Source organism: Ischnura elegans, chromosome 10 (assembly GCF_921293095.1).
Source record: "Ischnura elegans chromosome 10, ioIscEleg1.1, whole genome shotgun sequence".
Taxonomy (NCBI): domain Eukaryota; kingdom Metazoa; phylum Arthropoda; class Insecta; order Odonata; family Coenagrionidae; genus Ischnura; species Ischnura elegans.
In genome coordinates this window covers 50,856,735-50,867,762 of record NC_060255.1, presented here as the reverse complement: position 1 = coordinate 50,867,762, position 11,028 = coordinate 50,856,735, and the positions used below count along the sequence as shown (strand labels likewise).

The following is an 11,028-nucleotide window of genomic DNA, read 5'->3' as shown; positions in this document are numbered from 1 at the left end:
GGGGTATGGCATACTCGCCAGGGTAAGCGGGAGGTGTGGGGGCCCTCCCCAGAAAAATTGGGATAAATAGTGAGTTTTACGGCTTTCTGGGGGATATTTTATAAATCCTTACAACATTCTATAAGTAATATTAATGCAATTGAGTAAAATGGATTTAACTTAAAAATTTTCGGAGCTCTGGGGAGGGGGGGGGGTTTATCCCCCAAAAACCCCCTCGCTGCGCCGCTGGCTGCAGTCTCTATGTATCAAAACTAGACAATTGTTTTAAATAATTTTTTATTTCTCTGAGACTTTGGGGGGGGGGGATCTACCACCTCAACCCCATAGTTATGCCACTGCTGTCGACAGAAAAGCAGGAGAGCAATATCCCATAAAATCAGAGGTAAAATAAATTCCACAAGAAAAATCCTCTCATTGATAGCGAAACATAATAAAAAATGGTGCACGTTATCAAATATGTATGCGGTCAAATATAAGCGAATCGCACTGAACTGCAAACAATGCAATGACACTACCCCCTGCCAAGAAGGTATGATTATTCCATCCTTCTTGCCCCCTCCCCAAAAGTCACAGCCATGAAATTGCACATCTGGCCATCTTGAGAAGGACATCATAAGTTACTCTCCATTTATAGACATCGGAAATCACACAATTTCGAAAGTTTTTCGTCAGCTCGTATATTTCGGATGAGGCCAATAGGAATGTGAATTACATGGATACCAGACCACCGTTTTTTCACCTAAAAAAAGCACTCTTCTTTCAATTGCTTTTGACGCATTTTTAATACACAGAAGTCGTCTTTGTTCGGAGGGCCAGAATGAGCTTCAGACTGGCTTTAACTGCTCCATTGCGCTGTAAATCGCGACCAACACTCCATCGTTCAAGGTCGAATCCATACATTAGAGGTTCGACTTATCACTCCATGCAATCCCAAAAAGAATGTTAGTGACGATATATAGCCTAATAGTTACAATTCTACAATACCGTAGCGAGCGCGGGTCATGGGGTTGAAACTCTCCCCCGCAAAATGGTGAAAAGAGGCATCCAGGCCCAGTGAGGGAGGGGTTTTGGGGGATAAAACCCCCCTCCCCCCCAGAGCTCAGAGAAATTTTTAAGTGAAATCCATCTTGAATAATTTAATTAATGTTACTTATATAATTGTGTAAGAATTAATAAAATATACCTCAGATACCTGTAAAACTCACCATTTTATCCATTAATCTTAAAAATTTTGTGGGGAGGGCTTCCGCACCACCCGCTTACCCTGGCAGGTATTCCATACCCCCCAGACAACCCAGTATTAGTTGCAATTAAAAACCCCCCTAGCTTTATTTTCTAGCTGCACCCATGCCATGGCCGGTTCTAGACATTTTTCTAGTGTAAGCAAACAACATTCCAGCCGCCCCCTTAAACATAACATGAAAGGTAGTGAGTGGTGGGAGGTGGATCTAACTCTGCCAAAATGTTCAGGAGATTAAGTCTTAAGTGTACCTCCTAAGAACACCTCCTGATCCAAATTGACCCTAATTTTTTTTCTGGCTACAGCCTGAGGTAGCACTACCTTTATTCCTTTAACATACTAGTTCGTTTAATTCCGTCGATCTTCCTCCCCATGTCTTTCCCAACATTCCCCAGTTAAGTATTTGTCCGCTGAGACTTTCTTGAAGGAATTCTTCAATTTTTACCTCCACTATGCTTTCAGTTTAATTGCAATGTCCGATAGCATATGCATCTAAATACTACTCCGTAAGCTGCCTCAATAAGTGCAAGGTTTATCCGACACCAACTGTTAACACTTTAATATTTTGGTGCGTTTTGTGAGAGATTTGACTATATGAGTTCGACCTAGCATTTCATAATGCCCTTCATTCTTTAAGGGATAAACAATAAAAGGGAATTTTTCCCTTCCTCATCTAAACCATATTTCAAGGGCTTCTTTTCTTAACTGATCAGCTGCAAAAATTGTCTTAATTCCTTCCCCCAAGCCTTAATTCCTAGCTGCGCCCCTGGGTGGAATAACAGCACGACATACAATGAAAGGGCAATGTTTACAAATTGAGAAATGTACATGGAACTGAGAGCCAGAAAGATTGTATGTACAGGCAAACATATCAACATGCATTCCAACGAGAAAAATCAGAGAAATTTATAAGCAACATATGAGGCATGCCATAGTCAGTAGCGTAGCCAGGATTTTGAAATGGGCTGGAGATTTTGGGTCCCTTACGGGATGTATGGAAAAAACCCCAAGGCAAAGGGAACCTGGGGGTCTTTCCGCAAAAATTTTGGGATTTTTGATGATGAAAATGAGATTTTTATGCCAAAAACAGTATTTTTGTATGAGTACTCATTAAATTAAAGCAAATAAATTGAATGAAGTAAAAACTTTAAAGACTCAAGGGGGACTGTAAGATTGTAACCCCCCCCCCCTCGTGGCTACGTCAGGTCACAGTAGCCACACTCTTTCCTCTATATACTCACATCCCAAATGCTTCCAGTCTGTTCCCCTCTTCATTCCATATGTCCATGTTTCTGCTCCATAAAGGGTGAAACTCCACATTAGGTTTCTTTTATAAACTCGTATGTAATGATGAACGCTTCCTTTGCTAGACAATTTTCATCCTTACTGTTGTAGCCATTTTCCTCCAGTGCTCTGGCCAACAAGTTCTAGTTGAAATGCTCCTTCTGCTCAAGTTAGCAATCACCTACTTTCATCTCGAGCATTTTCCTTTGATTCTAAATAAAACCAAGTATCTTTGGTCTTCCTGTGATTAATCATCAAATCGTATTCCTCACAAATCTAATGAGTCCACCAGAGCCTGCAGTGCTCTTGCCATCACACAAGAAATTTACCTGTTACTTTTAAAATCCCACAGGGCTGAACAGGATTTTCTACTGGTATGCTATAAATATATATCGTCCAACTTGACTAACATTGTCTAGGAGTAAAAACAGAACAGAGAAAAAAACAGATAGTTGGTTAAAAAATAACATTTATTATTCAACAACTCATTGTCAGTCATCATCATCAAATTTGATTTTTTTCCCTTGGAAAGCTATACTAGAAATGCTCTGCTCTTTTAGTTTCCTCTTGGCTTCCCATGATGGATGTAAATGTTCACCACCTGGAAGTTAAATGCCAGACAAAAATCACATATGTGTTATGATAAAATAATGACTATGATTCTTCTAAAAATAAACAGCCACAAGTTAATTCACAACAAACTTGTTCACCCGGTGAGCTTAACTTCGGGGGATATGAAGAGGTCAGTTTGATGGACCACATACCAGCTGCATGTGTAGAAGGAATGAGTGCCTCTTGTGACAGAAACTTCATTACAAGTAATTAATTATGCTTGGGTTTTATGTAAGCAAATATAAATAATTTAATCATTTAAAAAATAGAACACACACAAATCCAATTAACGAGCTCTTACAAAAGCTTACAGTCCACAACCAAGAGATGACCTAAATTAGAACTTTCAAAACACTTCATTTGTACATATGCATTTAATTCACAAAAATATCCTATCTCAATGTTTCCATATACCAAGTTTTTCACCATTAACTAATGCAATCTTTCACTATCAGTGGTGAATCACAGACAGCTACTGAAACTAAATACATACATATGTTTAGATTAGAGCACCATGACAGTCCTGAGTCAAGGTCCCTAGCTACTGGCAGGTCAAATATGAATAAAATCCAATAGTATGCGTTACAAAAACATCCAACACCTGAATTTTTTGGACTTGCAGAAGGGAAAACTAGTACAAATTTGGAAATGTGAATTATGAAAATGAAAAATTTGAAATATTTGAATAGGAAAATTTTGTAAATCACATATGTTTGAACTTCCACTGCAATCATTCCAAAATTTCTCAAACAGTGGTTCCAAGGAAGGCGATATTTCCTTTATATATTCAGGTAAAATCATGTTGTTTCAATTTATGGGAAAGAATGCTGAGCCAGAAATGGATTACCAGTATTTAGGGACCATGGTAGGTAAAATAAAGCTGGCACGATACTAGTATGACATCTGTACAGAGTGAAACCGCATTCACCACACTGTACTTGTACACTTACTGTAATTACTGCCCACCTAATTCAACAACCCTTTGCATGCCAAGGAAACATGTTCTTTTTGAAAGTAAAGGAAAACATAAGGATGAATATGAATTATTCTCTAACTTTAACACAACAAAATAGAATTTTTCCAAGCATCAACTAGGAATCATTAAGTAATAGACTCAACTTGAGATACAATAATGACTTCAATGATTACCTACATCCACCACCATTAAAAGTAGTTAAGTTACCGATTCATAAAATGACTTTTACCTGGAGTATCTTGTTTCTTTGGTGCAAAGTTACTTCTGCCTCTTCCTGATTCACCACCGCCAGAAAATCTGAAACGTGAAGCAGTTGGATTAAATTGAATATTTCTCCACAAACACTTATCAATAAATTTTTTTTCTAAGCTTTCACACATCAAAATAATTATTTTTTAATAAACAAACTACTGAAGAAAATTTTGCACCAGCGCAAACTGGCTATTGGTTAATACTCATTCAACAATGATGTTTCAAACAATGGCAAAAATATTTGAGTCATATGAACTTCATAATAAAACTTTTACCACAATATATTCATAATTTATTCAGCAATAATAGTTTAAGCATTGCATTTCAGACCTAAGGCAGAAAAAACAGTTGCCATCCTAATTTAGTGACAGTAACAAATGTAGCACACTCCCAGCTAATAATAGCTACATTCAAATCCACAGTATATATTAACTATGGCTTTTTCGTGCATTGAACAGCAAACATTTAGTTTTCCAATTGTGTTATAACATAACATTATTGAAAGCCCTGACAGCCTCAAATTAAGACAAGCAGGAAGGGTTCACAGGAAAACTACTTTTTGCCATTGTTATTGTTTTAATTACGTTGCTGATAAGAATTAAACATTAGCCATGCAAACAGTCTGTGAAATCAGAGCATGATTTTTTTTAATTTTGAATTTAATCTTGTATAGAAAAAATGTAACTTTAAATGCTTACATTATTTAAAAATAATGTTAAGTGAAGTATAAAAAGTGAAATAAAGTTTCACTTATAAATCACTCATAGCCAGCTCAGATCATAGCAAGTATTCGATTATCATGTAAAACAAAACTATAATTATTCACTTCAAAGTTACACAATACTAATGTCTGAAAATAAAGCAAGACACCCGAGTATCGGCTGACCTAAGCAACCAATATTAAAGAAACAAAAACGATAAGAGAGGCCTTTTATTTCTATGTAGGATTGTACACTTTAATAATCCTCTGCCTTGTATTATCTCTTGCATTTAACAACATTCTCATGGCCTTTGCCCACAATTACATTTCTATAACTTTCCCATAATTGTATACCATCATTATTTGTTTTCAACATGGAGCAGAAATGAATTTCTTTTTCATTGCAAAGCTTAAAATAAAAACATAATTGTTCCATTATAAAGGCCTTTTTACAAGATATATTAACACGTACAAGTTAATGCCTGTTTGCATGCATGATTTTTGGTGGATTCGAATGGAACATGTATGAATGCATGAACAAAATTAGAACAGGTTCTATTTTCAGTTCATGCATTCATACAAGTTGGGTGGTTACACGGTGCATTTTCGTCCTCATTCATTCATACATTTAGAATTTAACTAGTATGGGTTACTGTACAGTATAAACAGGCCTTAAAACAGGTTTTCTTACAAAATATGAAAAATAATGCATTATCTTAGAAGAGAAAATCTCTTTGATGTAACCCATCCCCCTTTGCCTCAACCAAAGGGGCTCTTGAACTCAGAGCTTCCAAATGGCCTTGGGTTTAAATGGCCTGATATATTATTGGCATTGGAAGGAGTACCCAGGGCAGGCTTGTGGGGTTACAATCCTTAGGTATGGGAACAAAGCCAGAGATTTTTACGCCCATACTCCTAAGGAGGAGGGTGCAGAGGAAGGGAAAAGGGAAATGAAGTGCCACAGCGATAGGAGCTCGTCGATGCCTCCAGGGTAGCAATAGGGAGGAGAGAGTTTGGGATGAAAGAACCCCACGCTATCTTAAATGCGATAAGGTCTACCATTAACAAAACCAACTTTGCTGTTCCTATAGAAATTAAAGAATATTCCATGATCAACCTCCCCAGTCCCTGGACAATTCTACCAGTATTTTTGGTCAAAATATAATTTTTTCTGTTTAATTAGATATTAACAAACAGCATTAGTGAATTATGTGAATCATGCTTCTGTATGATGCTATCATCCGTCAGAAACCACTGAACTGGTTGCAATAATGACATTTCACTTAGCTAAGCAGAAAAAAATTCAAACATCTATATATTTTATGAATTACTCCAGGACTGAGGAGGTTTAGAATATTCAACAGATTTTCCACAGATATATGTATATCACTGGCAGGAGAAGAGACGTAATTAGGAATATGGTTTGGGGGGGTCACATTATTCATTCAGAAGTCGTGTTATTTATCTGGAGGGGTCGACCCACCATTTCACCCTCAAAGCATATTCCTAGTGCAAAACCAGCGTGCAAAATACCTACTGATTATCCATATACCCTAGCTACAAAATCCATACCAATTAGAAAGAAAACTCCTTAAGACTGATGTCCTAAAGCCCTGAATAATAGACTTAGCATAAGACATTATATAATTACCCCCCCAGGTGACCAGGAGGTCCAGAAAATTTTTGAAGAATGACATGCCTGGAAATACATTTTACATCATTTTGGCATGATATTAATAAATTATCCTTAACTTTGAGCAGATGCAGTTATTATACGTCAAAACTATACAATACAGCCGACTCCCGATTATCCGGCTCAGGTTCATCGGTGTTGCGGATTATTTGTGCATGAGTTTACACAGTGACAGTTTATTTCTCTACGCCTTGCAGCGGATTTGCAGCATCTGTGGAAAATCACTGCACGAATCTCTTTTCAGAATCCGAGATCTTGCAGCCACGGATGCGAGGTTTTCGGAAACCAGATGTGGATCACTAGGAATAAGAGTACAATCACGTTATCGCTGCTAAAAAGATCACAGTTGGGAAAAGAAAGCTATCGAAAATAATGGAGAACGTGTGTCAATAATAATACATCATTTGATTTGTGTCAATTGTGAAAATTACATGAAATTTAAGTGAAGGATTATTCATATTTTCCGAGTATTCGTGCCGCCTCCTCCCAACATTAGGGAATTTACTGTAGTTTTAAATATTTTTTTATTTCTCTGAGGGTTTGGGCCTCCCCATAGTTACGCCGATGGTAAGGAGTATAATAATATTCCACAATCACCTTGAGCCGATGTCATTTCCTCTCCTTCCCCGGTCATGTCCTCTTCGTCTCTCCTCACCCCACGTCTTTTCCCCTTCAAAGGCACCCCTGCCCCGTCTCGCCTGGCCTCGGTCACTGAACGAACCCCTGCCCCCCCTAAACCCTGTCACTCCACCCCTCCCTCCTCTGTCGCCGTGACCCCGTCCCCCCCTCTCGCTCTGTCCTCGGCCACCCCTGAATTGCTTCCTTCCCCTGGCAAACGGAGGCGAGTTCCCCCTTTCATCGTCATCATCCCCTTCTTCTTCCTCCACCACCATTTTAGTGACGTACTCCGTCTTCCCATCAGGCTTCACAAAGAAGGGATCAACTGCTTTACCATCAGCACTGTCCTCTTCACTGTCATCATTACTATTTCCTGAAATACATTAATAATTTTAATAACATTTTCAATGATAAATCAATAAGTATCCTCAGAAATTGTCAGAGTAAATGATAAAAAATACTTCTATACCAATATTTTGGAATACAATCTATACCATCCCCACTGTTTTCACTTTTAAAACTTGATAACAAATACATAACTTGATTACACATTGAAGTCTCTGTAACTGATCTTCAGGACAATATTGTTTATCATGCCTTTTCAAGTTTGACAATTATCTTTATTCCAAATGTAATGATAATAGCAGCTTCCTTTTTAATTATGAACAAATGGACTGAACACTATTTTATCAACTCCAAGGTAATAGCAAAGCTGCACTCGGTATTCACGTCATTTTAGGGTTTGACCTTAACTTATGAAAGATGTCATACCCAATATATTATTCATTTGTAGCTCCAAGAACAGAAAACTTTATTTCTGAGACTTTGGCAAAGAAGATTCGTTTTTCATCTACTCTGACCTATAGTCACAATCCACTGTCATTTTTTCTCGAAGTCAAAATTGCTTTGTGTAAAGCATTTAATAAAGCATGAAATTAAAAAAAAAAGCATTAGAAAAGTTTTCTCTCTCCTGAATACTCACTTCCATCCTTCTTTAAGGATCATAAATTAAAAATGATATAAGACTTACATCCACATGAAGTAAAAAGGACAAAATATAAATCCATATCATACTTTTTTGGAGGTAATTTAAAAATTAATATCATGTCCAAGGGTGAGCATGTAGCCCAAACTTAACCTTTCAAAATTGACCACCTTCCTCTGAGGTAGGATTTCAAAAAAATTTAACTATAACAAGACGCATCCAATAAACTGATAGCAGTACAATACTTAGGTATCCTCATTGAACAATATCGCTAAAACATGACCACACTCACGAACAACAAAAAACATTGGTGCATAGCATATATTTCATGAACATGCAATATACATACTGAGTATTCTAATGTCTTGGGAATTCAGAATTTTAAAATTGTATACATGAGCCTCAATAAAAGATCGATTCACATTTGACACACCTCCTTTACGTTTGAGGAATATTATCAAACTTAGTTGCATTATTAAAAAAATAGACCAGATATTACAACATCTATACCACATCGAAAGAAAATTATCGAAGACCAAAGTCATAAATCCCCGAATAACAGACAAAGCATATGAAATAATATTCTTACGCCAAATTCCTCACCTTCATCATCATCCTCGTCTGTTTCTTTGTCTTCCTTAATGTTCTCAGGTGCCTTCTCTTGGACTTCACATAGCTCATGAAATCTTTTGACCTCGGCAATGCCACTGCTCTTCTTCACACCACTGAACTGATTACTATGTTTATGATGTCCACCAACAATATCACCTTTACCCGACTTCTCACACAGTACATTTTCTAAGTCGTTGCCTTGAGCAGAGTCGGTTTGACTAACTTGATCAGAAACGGGTTCAATTTCTGTAACAGACCACTGAGATGACAGTCTTGATTTCTTAACAGGCGTTGCTGAATCCCCAGAAGCAACACGCTTTCCGTTAATATTTATACTATTGTCTTTAACATAAGAACTCACACGATTCACAACACATTCGGCATTTTTATCCTCCTGCTTGTTTTGGGGAGTCTTGGATACAACACTAGCGTTCTGATGCGTTGGGGTCTGGGGAGGATTAACCTCTTTAGCCACAGTGGTTGGAGGATTTAAGTTCTTTCTCCGAGCACCTAACCCATCCAAGAGTTCGTAAATACAATCTTTCCAATCAGGATGTTGCTCCCGGAATGCATTTACTCTCGCCGACAAAACTCTACTGGCTGCAAGCCTAAAATAAGCTCTCAGCTCCACACTAACTCTTGCCTGTACGAAGTAAGAAAATATGTTGTAAAACCACGGTATTAATGATGATTCATACTGAAAATCCATAAGAAGAATACCAAAGCTCACATTCGACTTACATCTCCAATCTTTTTAACCGGATCCTCAAAATTCTTCAAAGCGAATTTGGAAACTTCATCAGGCTTGAGTTTCTGAAATATATAATGAAAAAGGGGATGAAATATTCAAACTAGAACGTCCTCAACACCCAAGGATGTTGATCCGCTTTTAATTTTATTTATTTCATAGGAAGAGTCATGATACCCGACAAAATTTCGCATTTACTTTCACCATCCTAGAGAGAATAGTTATGCGACCAAGGACATGCATACTGCTACATGCATGCGGACTAAAATTTAAAATAAGGGAGACTATAGCAAGACAAAGATTATCCCAGAAAATGGTACAATTATTATCCATTTCCATCCCTTACGACTAAGGAGAAAGAGTACTTCAAATACAAACTCTAGATACAGAAGATATATTAACATCGATAGCCAAAACATGAGCTGAGATAACTAAAAACTGAAATTCTAAAATTATTATTTCACTGTAGGTAGCAGACAAAATAAGGAAGCTTATACAATATTCCATTCTTTACCTACCTTAATGGCAAAAATGTCATCTTTCCTCCTGTCAGCTTTTCCATTGCACTTGGATTTTAACTCCTCCGACCCCTCTTTGGTCCGAAGGTTTTTAATTTCACGAGATAACCGATGGATGACTTGTACTTTGGCTTGCTTAACAACTTTCCGCATTGCAACGATCTAAGAAAACATGCAGAAATATATACAGAGATACCCACCACCTGGGAGTGTTGAAAACATCGAGCCCATAAAAGAAATAATTGATTCTTACCTCATTGTTCAATGTTTTCTTATCGAGCATACTTGCACCAATATTAATAAACTAAATATAATGAATAAAATCTATGCACTGATTTGAAAATTCTCAAAGATAAACGCTCAAAACATCACACAAATAAAGACATCTCACAATGTTTACAAATTTCACGACTTCGGACACGGTCCACGTGTGTGCTTTGAATATTAGCGGCGTCAGCGGTCTCTAGCGGGATTCAGTTGAACCAGTTGAATCTCACGATGCATTTCCTGGATTGAATACTTCCTGTGACCAAAATACGAACTACAGGCGTGATATGAGCGTATTTAGCGGGAGTTTAAAAATTGTAAACTAAGGTGTACATGTAAGTTCAATAACTAGGTGCAATTAAAAATATGGAAAATTTACGGTCAGAATATTGAAGCCTTAGAGAAAGTTCCGTGCAATAAAAATAACTTACCTTATCTGCTATAACGCTATAACGGCCTAGAATGCTCATGTGAGGGTAGCATACGTATTCGAGACGAATAATCAGCTAGGGCAAGCACTGTC

General features: G+C 37.4%; 1 protein-coding gene across 1 annotated transcript; it reads right to left on the bottom strand.

The window, feature by feature from the left end:
* Positions 1 to 2,976: 2,976 nt before the first annotated feature.
* LOC124167028 (serum response factor-binding protein 1-like) lies at positions 2,977 to 10,682 on the bottom strand. The gene is made up of 7 exons (XM_046544797.1): positions 10,492 to 10,682; positions 10,239 to 10,400; positions 9,714 to 9,785; positions 8,964 to 9,615; positions 7,355 to 7,748; positions 4,342 to 4,409; positions 2,977 to 3,125 (listed from the first exon to the last, which is right to left on the bottom strand). The coding sequence occupies exons 1-7, from the start codon at positions 10,519 to 10,521 to the stop codon at positions 3,016 to 3,018; spliced, it is 1,488 nt and encodes a 495-aa protein (XP_046400753.1). The 5' UTR covers positions 10,522 to 10,682; the 3' UTR covers positions 2,977 to 3,015.
* Positions 10,683 to 11,028: the final 346 nt, after the last annotated feature.